The 13,852-nt window shown below is 41.3% G+C and overlaps 2 protein-coding genes across 2 annotated transcripts; one reads left to right on the forward strand and one right to left on the reverse strand.

Moving 5' to 3' along the window:
• Positions 1-420: 420 nt before the first annotated feature.
• Positions 421-5,487, reverse strand: LOC138340791 (uncharacterized). Its single transcript, XM_069293016.1, has 6 exons — positions 5,425-5,487; positions 4,411-4,587; positions 3,321-3,948; positions 3,025-3,134; positions 741-1,107; positions 421-638 (listed from the first exon to the last, which is right to left on the reverse strand). Exons 1-6 carry the CDS (start codon positions 5,485-5,487, stop codon positions 421-423), a joined length of 1,563 nt encoding a protein of 520 aa, XP_069149117.1.
• A 4,516-nt stretch (positions 5,488-10,003) lies between these two features.
• On the forward strand, positions 10,004-11,038 carry LOC109119318 (uncharacterized). The gene has a single exon (XM_019211880.2). The coding sequence runs from the start codon at positions 10,004-10,006 to the stop codon at positions 11,036-11,038; it is 1,035 nt and encodes a 344-aa protein (XP_019067425.2).
• Positions 11,039-13,852: the final 2,814 nt, after the last annotated feature.

The following is a 13,852-nucleotide window of genomic DNA, read 5'->3' on the forward strand; positions in this document are numbered from 1 at the left end:
CATTACACCCTTCATGGGTGATACTTGGAGCCAAACATGATCACCCTCCATAAACACCAAGGCTCTAACTCTCCGGTCTGCATAACTCTTCTGTCGACTCTGAGCTGTTAATAATCTATACTGAATCATACGGACTTGCTCCATAACATCTCTAAGCAAGTCTGTATCCAAAGAGTCCATCTCCGCCAAATCAAACCAATCAATCGGAGACCTACACCGTCTTCCATACAACGCCTCTAATGGGGCCATCTGGATACTAGAGTGATAACTGTTATTATAGGCAAACTCCACTAACGATAAATGTTGATCCCATCTAGCACCAAAATCGATCACACACGCTCGAAGCATATCTTCCAATACCTGAATGGTCCACTCAGTTTGACCATCCGTTTGAGGGTGAAATGCCGTACTCATGTCTAACTAAGTACCCAGACCATGTTGTAATGCCTTCCAGAAATGAGAAGTAAACAGTGAACCTCGATCTGATATGATAGAAATAGGAACTCCATGTAGTCGAACAATCTGACTAATATATAGCTCGACTAACTTTTCTGCCGTATATTTCACCCGAACCGGAATGAAGTGGGCAGACTTGGTCAGCCTATCAACAACAACCCAAATAGAGTCATAACCACCCACTGTGGTAGGCAAACCCACAACAAAGTCCATAGTAATACGCTCCCACTTCCAAGTAGGAATAGGCATCCTCTGAGATACACCCCCGGGCCGCTGGTGCTCACACTTGACCTGCTGGCAAGTCAAACACCTCGAAACAAAGTCTGAAATATCTCTCTTCATTCCACACCACCAATAATGCTGACTCAGATCATGATACATCTTCGCCGCTCCCGGATGGATGGAATACCGAGAATAATGGGCCTCCGCAAGAATCAATCTAATCAAATCGCCTATCCTGGGCACACAAATTCCGCCTCCGATCCGCAATACACCATCAGAATCAAGGACAACCTCCTTAGCTTCCCCTCTCAATACTTTGTCTCGAAAGAGACATAATTTTTCATCATCAAACTGGTGTGCACGGATTTGCTCGACTAAAGAAGACCGAGCCTCAATAAAAGCAATCATCGCATCACTCTCTTCTGACATCTGCAAGCAGACAAGACTGTTAGCTAATATCTGCACATCTCTAGCCAATGGTCTTTCCAAAATACTAAGCGCTGCAAGACTCCCATGCTAGGAGTCTTCCTACTCAGAGCATCGGCCACAACATTGGCCATTCCTGGATGATACAGAATGGTCACATCATAGTCCTTCAGCAACTCAAGCCATTTCCGTTGCCTCAAGTTCAAATCCCTCTAGCTAAAGATATACTGAAGACTCCGATGATCAGTAAAGATCTCACAATGCACCCCATACAAATAATGATGCCATAACTTAAGTACAAATACCACAACCGCCAACTCCAAATCATGAGTAGGGTAGTTCTTCTCATGGGATTTCAACTGCCTAGAAGCATAAGCAATCACTTTCCCCTTCTGCATCAACACACCACCCAAACAAACTCCTGAAGCATCACAGTACACAGTAAAGTCTACACCCTTCTCAGGTAGAGTCAACACAGGAGCAGAAGTCAACAAAGTCTTGAGCTTTTGAAAGCTCTCCTCACACTCATCAGACCACTGAAAACTCACATTATGTCGAGTCAATCTAGTCAATGGAGCTGCAATAGTAGAGAAACTCTGAACAAATCGTCGATAATAGCCTGCCAATCCCACAAAACTCCTAATCTCAGTAGGTGAAGTAGGTCGCGTCCAGCCTCTAACTGCCTCAATCTTTGCTGGATCTACTCTAATACCCTCCTTGGACACCACGTGTCCCAAGAATGTAACAGAAGTAAGCCAGAACTCACACTTTGAGAACTTGGCATACAATTTCTCTTCTCTCAACCTCTGAAGTACAATCCTCAGGTGTCAGACATGGTCCTCCTCAGTCTTAGAGTAAACCAAGATGTCATCGATGAAAACAATCACAAAAGAATCAAGGTATGGTCAAAACACCCCATTCATCAACTCCATGAATGCTGCAGGGGCTTTAGTCAATCCGAAGTACATCACTAGAAACTCATAATGCCCATACCGGGTCTGAAAAGTTGTCTTATAGATATCTGATGCCCTAATCTTCAACTGATGATACCCAGACCTCAAATCAATCTTAGAGAATAATGATGCTCCCTGTAATTGATCAAATAAGTCATCAATACGCGGAAGAGGATACTTATTCTTCACTGTTACTTTGTTCAACCGTCTGTAATCAATACACATCCTCATAGTCCCATCCTTTTTCTTCACAAACAATACAGGGGCACCCCAAGGTGATACACTAGGGCGAATAAAACCCTTACTCAATAAATCCTGCTACTGATCCTTCAATTCTTTCAACTCTGCTGGGGCCATACGATATGGAGGTATAGAAATAGGCTTAGTGCCCGGCTCCAAATCAATAGCAAAGTCGATATCCCTATTGGGAGGAACACCTGGAAGATCAGAAGGAAATACATCGGGAAACTCCTGAACCACGGGAACAGAGTCCATGGGAGGTAGTTCAACACTAGTATCCCGAATAAAAGCTAAGTAAGACAAACACCACCTCTCCACCAATCTCTGAGCACGGATAAAAGTGATGACCTTGCTAAGATAAGAATCACTAACACTCTTCCACTCAACCCTCAGAACACCAGGCATTGCTAAAGTCACAGTCTTAGCATTACAATCAAGGACATCATGATAAAGAGAAAGCCAATCCATACCCAAGATAACATCAAAGTCCACCATCCCCAGAATGATTAAGTCTACCCAAGTGTCATACCAAGCCAAAGAAACAAGACAGGATCGATACATCGATCCACCACTAAGGGATTACCCACGGGTGTAGAAACACAAATAGGTACAGTCATGCTATCGCATATCATATCAAATTTAGCAGCAAAATACGTAGACGCATAAGAGAATGTAGAACCTGGATCAAACAACACAGACGCAGGTCGATGGCATACTGGGATGATACCTGTAATAACACCATCGGAGATCTCTCCTCAGGTCTCCCGGGGAAAGCATAGCAGTGGGTTCCTCGTCTACCTCCAGCCTGGGTGGTACCTCTACCCCCACTCTGCTGAGCTGCAACACCACTACTAGAAACTCTGTCACCTCTATCTGACTAAACTCTGCCACGACCTCTACCCTATGGAGCTGGTGGTCTAGTCTGGAATGAAGAATTAGGTCGAGGCCCACCACGACCCCTTTGTGAAGTACACTGCCGCATTAGATGATCGGGATCTCCACAAGTAAAACAAAATCTCTGACTTGGGAACTGTTGTGTGGACCCTGAAAATCCACTATAATTTCCTCGCCCTGTAGGTCGCTGTTGTGAACCGTACGAGCTCTGACTCGGGCTATAAGAACCCCTAGATGTCTGGCCGCCCTCAAATATCGGCATAGATGCATGAATAGGTCCCCACTGCTGAAAAGAACCACTCACTCTCTGTGATCCCCAACCTCCAGATGAGGCACCATGAAACTGGCCTGATATACGGGCCCTTTTAGGGTCCCCAAACTCCTCTCTCTCCATCAATTCTTCCTCTTTGGCGGCGCTCACAATGGACTGGAAAGAAGCTCCCTCCCTAGATTCCCGAAACACAGCTGACCTGATAGAGAAAGTCAATCCCCTCACAAATCTGTGGATCCTCTCTGTCTCATTTGGAATAATGGCCAACGCATGCCTAGACAACTGGAAAAAATACGCCTCATACTCTGTAACCGATAAACCATCCTGTCTCAGACTCTCAAACCTCAAGCGACTCTCCTCTCTCACGCTCAATGGGATAAAACGATCTTGGAATGCATTAGCAAACTGCTCCCAAGTCACTGGAGGAGAACCAACTGGAAAATCCCCCGAATAAGTCCTCCACCAGTCTCTCGCTGGTCCACGAAGCTGGAGTATAGCATATCGAACCCCATGTGACTCAGCTAATCCAACCACCTCTAGTAACTCTCGGCAGGTAGTTAGAAACTCATGAGCGCCCTCGCTCTTCCCACCCTGAAACTGAGGTGGGTCCATCTTTCGAAATTTCTCATACCTACGCTGCTCATCCTCTATCAGAACAACCATCGATGCAACTTGACCCCCAACTGCTGGTGCAAAATCATTTTGAACTGCGGGATCTACTGGTAGTTGCCCCACCGCATCCTGAACAACTGGAGCTTGTTGCTACTCTTGGGTCTGAGCCCCCTCTCTAGTACGAGAGTCATGGGGTGTGGTAGTTGCCCCACCACCCTGAGAAAAGCCCTCTAGCAAACTTAACACCCTCATTAGTGTATCCTGAAGCAAAGGTGTGACTACAGGACCTGGAGGAACCTGGTCCTCTCTGCCATCAATCTAAGGTTCTGTAGAGACCTCTCTAGCATGACCTCTCATTGGTGCTGCTCCACGTCCATGACCTCTATCTACTGTCGTACTACTAGCACGACCTCTAGCTCGAGATCTACCCCTACCCCTAGCTGGGGCCTCAACAACTACCTCGGGAAGTGCCTCCCCTCTACCACTAGTAACATTAGTTCTAGTCCTCGTCATCTGCCAACATAGTATACCACAACTCAGTACTAAAGAAGGTGACCACGCACGATGAGAAAGAATGAACAAAAAGAAGTTTCCTAGTAATCCTCGTAGCCTCTCAGAGATAAGTACAGACGTCTCCATACTGATCCTTGAGACTCTACGTAGACTTGGCTTGTATACACATGAGACCTATTAACCTGGGGCTCTGATACCATTTTGTCATGACCAAAAAATGGGTGTGATGGCACTCGTCTTATCCCACCAAGACAAGTCAGCCTAAAACCCAAAATCTAACAAAGTGCGGAAGTAAATGACAAGCCAACAACAATTTCTATTATGAAACCAAGTCATATTAATTCAATCCCCAAAATCAGGTTGTCACGTGCACAAGCCTCTAATGTAAACATTTGAATTAAAAAAAAATAGAAGTCTAAAATGAAGTTGTCTTTCAAGTAAAAACAAAGTCATAAACTGGAGTAGGAAAGTTCGCTGAGATGACAAGCAGCTACCTCACAACCCTCCACAAGATGCCTCGGAAATGAAAAGAATGACAGGTATCACGAAGATCCGGGCTCGTAACCTACAAAAATTTGTAGAAGCAAGGGTGAGTACCAAACCACGCGATTGTTGACACCCAATTTTTGACCCACATCGGTATAAATTAATTGTCGAGCTTCGTGAGTTTCCAAATTATTTAAGTTAATTAGTTTTATGCTACTTGTCATAACTTTAGATAGTATATATATATATATATATATTACATAATTATGTATATAGTTTGTATATCTTATGATTATTCAAAAAACCATCAAAATATATATTTAAATGCTTTATTAAGAAATTCCTACTAACCAGACAGAAAGTAAGTTTCCACTCACTACCAAAGCGCTGTCGCACCTCTACTATTTTCGGCATAACGAGGTTTTAGTCTTTACGAGGGCACCCCCTGGCCAGATTCAATCCCAAGGGTCAATCAAGCCTTTGAAACTAGTTTAATTTAGATTATAATTATGCTTTTGAATCACTTTTTGCTATTTTATAATTATATTACTAAGTAAAGAAGCTCGATGACTAATTAATACAAATTTGTTTATTTAAATTTTGGCCAAATTCGTTGTTCAATTGGTTATCTTCTAAGTTAAACCAATTCCTTTCCCCCATCTTAATTAAAATCCTAGCCCATGCTCCCTTCAGGCCCAAACGTCCCCAATTCTCTCCTTCACCCTCTTTATCACTTCAATTTAATTCCTACAAGCCCATTCCTTAATCCAGCCCTTTTTTTTACCCGACCCAGTACCCGATTCCCTTTACTCTTGACTCGGTCCCACCCCTTTTCCCCTTTCCTTCTTCCCCTCATGATAATTCCCAGCAAAAAGACGCCAAAAACCCCTATTCCAGACGCGGAACTCGCGTCTCCCTCACGCCAGGCTCACCCGTCTCTCCCCACGTTCTCTCACCTTCACGCGTCCCTCTCTCCTTTCCTTTCCCCATCGCGCGTGGACAAGTCACAACGGAAACCTGCACTCCCTCTGTACGCAGCCTCGCAGATGGCAGACCTCTGTTTTCAGCTTTGCCAGGCGAGTCTCATCCTTGGCAACATAAGATCGAGCCACATCGTCTGCCAAGGACGAGAGATTGATCTCGACCCTCCACCTATGCCCCCATCCGTTGGGAAATTCGTTTCTGTGGGGGGGGGATTTTTAAAATTTCGAATTTGAAATGAGCCAAATGGGTTTTGCCCGCCTTCCCTCGAAAACCATTTTTTTTCTATTTAAACCCCTGTTCTCGTCAGTCCAGGGGTTGGAGATTTTAGGGGTGGGAAATTTTCTCGAAAAATCTTTTGACTTGGCTGTTATTGATTTTTGTTGGCTGTTGTTGATCTTCATTAGTGATTTTTGTTGGATTTTCGAAAATAGATTTTTAAGACAAAGTGTTAGAAACTTGGGGGGGGAACGATTTTTCTGGGAATTTTTTGGGGTTCCATCACAAAAGGTTGAGATAAAATTCGAGAGTATTCTGTTGCTTTTCGGTTTTGTCGTAGTTGGGACGTTTCTTTGACAAAAATTGGCAGAAATTTTAACATAGAGAAGGTTGAAAAATTGAGAGTTCGGAGAATTTCCAGCCAGTGATTATAGGGATTTTCAGAAGAGATTTTCTTCCTTGTTTTCTGTTACGAAGAAGAATATTGTTGAGGACTATAAGATTTTTTCTTGAGTATATTCTTCAGAAAGAGAACGTTTCAAATCTCTTGGAAACTAGTGTGAATTTGTATTTTTTGAGCGAGGGAGAAGAAGAAGGAGTGTTCCATCGTCAGGTTTCGTGGGCTGAATCGCTTTCGCTGCTCGTTTCCGTCCCAATTTCGCTGCTTAGAAGAAGGTAATGTTTTTTTCTCTCTCTCTCTTTTTCTCTTTACTCGCCTTTTGTTCAATGTTGGATGAAATATGATGTTTGTTATGGGTTCCCCTGCTTTGACACTGTTTCTGTTGCTTACTCGTCTGGGTTATACTCCTCCTCGATTGATCGTTGTTTCGACTTTGTCTGAACTGCTTGTGGTCAGCATGAACCGCGGCTTCGCTTTTGATTCAAATGTTTGTTTTACTCTCTTACCATCCGCGCTTGTTGGTCCGTCTGTAGCTTTTTCTTTGTTCGACTTCTTTAAGAAATTCCATGGCATCGGTTTTTGCTTACTGGTATTGTCATGTTGATTATATTTTTGCCTCATTTGTTTGATTTAGTACTTGTTTCATGGCTTTCTTTGCCTAATTAATGTTTTGGGATTGATCGGAAAAGCTAAAACCTTACCTCACTGTCCATTGATTTCGTGGGTTTTGATAAATTTTTGGCTTGTTTTCCTTCCTGGCTGTTTGTTCCGTGTTATAATATTTCGGTTCTAGCATGACATCGGTATCTTATTGATGGTATATTTGAGTTAGGTTATGGTTTTACTTCAAGTATTTTGTTTGCTTCCAAAAGCGGGTGGGTCCAAGTTTCGGTCAAGGCGAACAGAACCCGAAAACTTGGACCCAAATCTCTCTCTCTCTCTCTCTCCCTCTCTCTTTATTATTTGCTTACGCCTTTTTACTCGAATGTCGTTAGTCTAGGGTTAGAAAACTCCAACCCCATCGAACGTCTTTTGTTTTATCAAACTCAAATTTAAAAATTTTGAAACTTTAAAAATAGATGTTTAAGTTTTGAAATCTTTTAGAGTTAATGTTTTAACTTCAATAAAATATTCTAAAAATTGGAAAATTCGCATAAACTTTGGAATAAAGGTTCAATTTATAAATTTGCAAAGTTAAAACAAAAATAGTCAAATAAGTTAATCGTCGGAAAACCGTGTTTAGCGGAGTATCTTAGGTGCCTTAAACACCTTCCTAAGATACTAATAGGAATCCCGAACCTTTAAAATGTTTCAAAACAATTTTTTCTGTTTAAGTTGTTTTGGAAATGAGTTTTCTTGATTTTTCTTAATAAATTAAGTGGCGACTCCCAAAAGTCAAAAATATCTTAAAAATAAACAAACTCTTTTCGAAAATCAATTTTTTGATAAAACAAAAATGGCGACTCCGCTGGGGACTTGGAGGATTCTAACATTAAGATTAACTCTATTTGACTAACTTGTAATTAATTGTTTAATTGTTTAGATTACTTTATTTTTCAAAAATTGCATTTCATGGCATAACTTCCGCCAAACGGCAAATAGTTTGCATTAGGAAACGGAAGTTACGCGGATTACCGCGACTTCTCTCAGATATACCCAAGAAATCATTTGGGAGTATCGAGCAAATAGTCGGAATGCGGTCATCCGGCGTTGTTCGATAGCTCCACCCCGATGTTTGTCCGACTCGGGTAACTGTCTATTTGAATACAACTCTAGAAAGCCTAAGGTAGAGCGAAACCAAAACCGAAAATAGCGCATTGGCCTAAGACGACTCGACACCCAAGGAGTGTCGGGCCCATTAGAAGACCACCTTGAGTCCAAAACGGCCCACGGCCTAAATGGACGTTCATGCTTATCTGTTTAAATTTGAAGGATGTATACGGTGTTCGAGAAATATTTCAAAATGACGTATACATCCCTTAAATCGCTAGACCCACCCTTGGCACAAAAGGGTCACATATCTGTTTAGAACGCGTAATATTTGTTTATGTGTTATAACTGCTTATGTGAATATGTTGTTTATCCGGAGATATTCTAGCTCACTCTTCTTCAGATACTTTAGAACCCATAAGCATAAATATCAAGTCACTATCAAAAGTGCGTCCAAATACTCATCGAGTCTTTAGTTTCCAAAAAAAAAAAGAGAAGCGTCCAAATACTTCATTTTTTTAATACTACTCTAATAGCCGAAAAGATTCAGCATTTCAAATCAAAAGAATTTTGAGAAATTTTGTCTTTTCGACTCTTACCAGGAAATTGGAGTTACATCTCAATCAAAAATCAAAGTACGGTAATGAAAGATACCGTCAATTTTGTCTCGTCTCAAGTCGACATTTTTATTTACTAAATACCAAAGTCAAGTGGACAAATTCCTGTCTATTTAACCATTTCTTTATATTGGTGAGCAAGTTTATCTCCGAATAAAGCAACTCTTATGTGTTTACGCTATATGTGATATCTTGTATTATTTACCACCTTCAGGCATTAACATACTGGTCTTTTGAGTTTTTTCATTGACAGGTATTTAAAACTGATCTGTGTTGGTAAGTTGGTTTATCATCCGAGATTTAAGGCTCCAAAGATTCCTTCCCTGCAAATTCGCGAAAGGAAAAGACAGCAATGGGGGATAACAATGAGGAGATTGAGATTGATGATGTTGTCGTGGCTCAACCCGCCGTCGCTGATAAAAATGAATTGATTATGCAGTTGATGCAACAAATCACCGAAATGAGGGTCGAAATGCAAAGGATGCGAGATTTGCCCAATCCAATTTCGTCCTTCAACCCTCCAAGAGACGGAACACCTCCACTCCACTTTCCTCCCTCGAACGCGGAACAGGTTCAGAATCTTCTCTCTAATCCCGCTCAAAATCCTCCAACCATTGACTCAACTATCCCCAATCCCCGTCACGCCACCACGTCGTGTCAAGCACCACATCATCCTCAAAACACTAACCTTCAAATCCTCCATCTCCCTCAAAACCAAAATACAAACAATGCTCAAACCTTCCCCCATCCTCAAAACCAAAATACGAACAATGCTCAAGCCTTACCCCATCTTCAAAACCAAAATACCGATCCTCAAAATTTCCCCCAAAATTATCAAGCCACTCAAACTACACAGAATCCCTCCATTGTTCCACCCGTACCTCAGAAGACTACTTTCCAAATACCAACTTCAAATGAACCTTATGCCGACTGTTCCGAGCTTGATCGTTATAAGGAACAGGAGAGAGAGTGGAAGTCAAAATAAGAGGTAGTCAAGGTGAATATGAAAGAAGAGATCAGGAAAGCCATGAAGGAGTTGCACTATATTTCTGAAGTCGATGGATTGAGCTATAAGGATTTATGCATCCATCCGAATCTCGACCTCCCAGAAGGGTTCAAAGTGCCAAAGTTTGTCACTTTTAACGGAACAGGAAATCCTCTAGCACATTTGAAAGTTTATTGTGATCAACTCGTGGGAGTTGGCAAAAACGAAGCATTGTTGATGCGTCTCTTCGGTCGAAGTCTAAATGGAGAAGCTCTGGAGTGGCTTACATCACAGGAGCTGAAACAATGGAAAAGTTGGAGTGCACTCGCAAAGGATTTCACGGAAAGATTTGGACATAACATAGAAGATGCCCCAGATCGCTACTACTTGGAGAAGATCAGACAGAAGTCTATAGAAAATTATCGAGAGTATGCTCTTCGTTGGAGAAAAGAGGCCGCAAGAGTTCAACCTCCAATGTCTGAGCGTGAAATCACCGAAATGTTCATTCGTACTCAAGGGCCTGAGTACTATGAAAGAATGTTATGTATGATGGGACAAAAGTTTGGCGAGATTGTCAAAGTGGGAAAAGCTTTGAAAGATGGTTTCAAGACTGGAAAGCTCACCAAACTTACCGCATTGCGATCTAATGGAAAATCTACCAGAATTACGGATATAGATAGATCAAAAGGAAAAGTGGAGGAGGTAAGTACGATCACGGCTACTCATATGAGGTCAGCTTCTCAAAGGAAATATCAAAACCATAATGTCAATCAAGAAAAACTTCCTCGCCCAAAATTTAGGAAGGCTCCTAAAGTATTTACCCCATTAAGGGAATCTCAAACTCAACTTTATGAAAGGTTGAAAGCAATGGGCATGCTCCATCCTATAGAAGGAAGACCAGCCAATCCTTTGGGAAAATTTTACAGAGCTGACCACAGATGTGCTTATCATTCAGGAGCCGTTGGACACGACACAGAGGATTGTTCAACTCTGAAGCACAAGATACAAAACATGATCAACAACAACTTGATCAATATTGAGGAAACCACCTGAATGGGTGACATATTGGACGCTCAAGTGTGAGTACAAGTCAATTCCGAACTGAGTCATTTGAAGATATTCATTCGAGAAGAAGAATGCCCAACATTGGCCAAATTTTGCATATGAAGTTTGTTACCTTTATTTTGAAAATGTATCGCACATTTCTAGTTGGAACTACGTTCGACCTGAATTCTCAAGAATGAGATACGTAGGCGGCCTATGTCGGCCTCGGTCGTTTCATTATCAAAACTTCCTATTTTGGTTAACCGTTGAGAGGGAAACTATGTTTGACCTGATTCCTGCTCCAATGGGATACGTAGGCGCCGCAACGGCTCGGTCATAATACCCAGTAAGATTTCCGTTTCTCTTCATGATGGAAACTGGGACAGAATTTTTGAGAGGATCTCAAAAATGCATTGGAAGTTGGACTTCTTTAACGAGTCAAAACAGAAGACCAAAATTCTACGGTCTGAACTACATTTGACCTGATTCCTGCTCCAATGGGATACGTAGGTGCCACAACGGCTCGGTTATATACCCAGTAAGATTTCCATTTATCTTCATAATGGAAACTGGGACAGAATTTTGAGAGGATCTCAAAAATTCATTAAAAGTAGGACTTCTGTAACAAGTCAAAACAGAAGACCAAAATTCTACGGAGATTAGCTTGGATGGATCTCAAAAATTACGACAATCTAGTTTGCAACAGGGACAGAATTTTTGAGATGATCTCAAAAATTCCACAAATGTCATTTGTTACTTATTGAGGTAAATTAGGACGAATTTTGAGGAGGGGCCTCAAAATTCCAGAATGAGCAACCTCAGAGTTAACAACGCAAGTTATGAGAGTTCTTGTATATTGTAGACCGGGACAAATTTTGAGGAGGGTCTTCAAAAATTCCATCAAATATCTTATATAAAGACATGCGAGCGAGTAAGCCAACTGCAGGAAGGAGCATGGAGACAAGACCAACACAGATCAGTCCTTCAAACTAAGAATTTTTCTTTGGATGCAGGAACATTGAAGTCACAAAATGGCTATACAAAGCTGTCATGAATGACAAAGGGCGTCACTTGCACCCATCGTGGACTCATCAGCGAAATCTAGAAAATCTTCAATCTCCTTTTATCTCTATTGCTTTATATTGCCTCAAGTGATAAACAAGTTTCTCTTTATCTTGCAGGAATATTGAGGCTGAACATTGATAGATTCTTCCAAAGGTGCAAGAAACAAGGTGCAGGAGGATTGCTAGTTATGAGTCATGACCAAAGTTACCGTTGGACTCATCATAGCCTAATCTGGATAAGCCAAATGACTCAATCTAGTTCCTCAATTTTACTTTTATTCTTTACTTCATCATCGATACTAATGTTTGGTGTCGAGCTTTGCAGGTGATAGTATTGATAAAGTCATGTCGTATATTAAAGCGACATAAAATTTTGAAGACGATCAAAGCGACACTAACTTAGAAGTGTTGCAAGGGAATTTGCCGAGTCTATCACATCAGAAAGATGATGGTGACCAATATCTCCTCGACAGTCAAAATTATCGAATTGTTACAAGTTTTCGATAAATGATTAAAATGACTGCAACAAACTTAAATTCTGCTGAGTTTGTCAAGGAAGGCGAGAATGTCTTTATTTTTCATGTGGATGAATTAAGTCATTCACCTCGATAATTCTTTCTTTTAAAGAACAGAATCATAATCGCGACGTGCATAAACGTCAATTTAGTTTTTGATATGTTTGTCGCGTAGTAGTTTCGGCGTACTTTGTTTCTTGAATATGTCAGAGTCATAATTCTTATTTGTTGGGTATCCACCCCATAAGTGGATTATGTGTTTTGATTGGCCAATCAAAGAATTTATTATATGATTTGTTGGGCGATCCACCCCACAAGTGGTTCGTATATATATGCTTTTCCATTTCAGGTTTCTATTTTTGAATCGGATGGAATATTATCGAGCATCCACCTCGTTACAGTTGGAATATTATCGAGCATCCACCTCGTTACAGTTGGAATATTATCGAGCATCCACCTCGTTACAGTTGGAATATTATCGAGCATCCACCTCGTTACAGTTGGAATATTATCGAGCATCCACCTCGTTACAGTTGGAATATTATCGAGCATCCACCTCGTTACAGTTGGAATATTATCGAGCATCCACCTCGTTACAGTTGGAATATTATCGAGCATCCACCTCGTTACAGTTGGAATATTATCGAGCATCCACCTCGTTACAGTTGGAATATTATCGAGCATCCACCTCGTTACAGTTGGAATATAATCGAGCATCCACCTCGTTACAGTTGGAATATTTTCGAGCATCCACCTCGTTACAGTTGGAATATTATCGAGCATCCACCTCGTTACAGTTGGAATATTATCGAGCATCCACCTCGTTACAGTTGGAATATTATCGAGCCATCCACCTCGTTACAGTTGGAATATTATCGAGCATCCACCTCGTTACAGTTGGAATATTATCGAGCATCCACCTCGTTACAGTTGGAATATTATCGAGCCATCCCTCTCGTTAAAGTTGGAATATTATCGAGCATCCACCTCGTTACAGTTGGAATATTATCGACCATCCATCTCGTTACAGTTGGATAATTATTGAGCTAACTAGCTCGTTACAGAGAACCCCAAAGAGGAGAAAACTATCCCCAAAATCAGTAATTTTACTAAGAACAGGAAGCATTTTATATCGCTTATGTCAGAAACTTAGGGAATGTGGTTTGTTTATTTCAAGCAATTCCCAAAAATATGAATTTACAAAGAGTGTCTAGCCAGATTCAAAGGTGAATCAAACAGGAATC

This window comes from Solanum lycopersicum, chromosome 1 (genome assembly GCF_036512215.1).
Source record: "Solanum lycopersicum chromosome 1, SLM_r2.1".
In the NCBI taxonomy this organism is placed as follows: Eukaryota; Viridiplantae; Streptophyta; class Magnoliopsida; order Solanales; family Solanaceae; genus Solanum; species Solanum lycopersicum.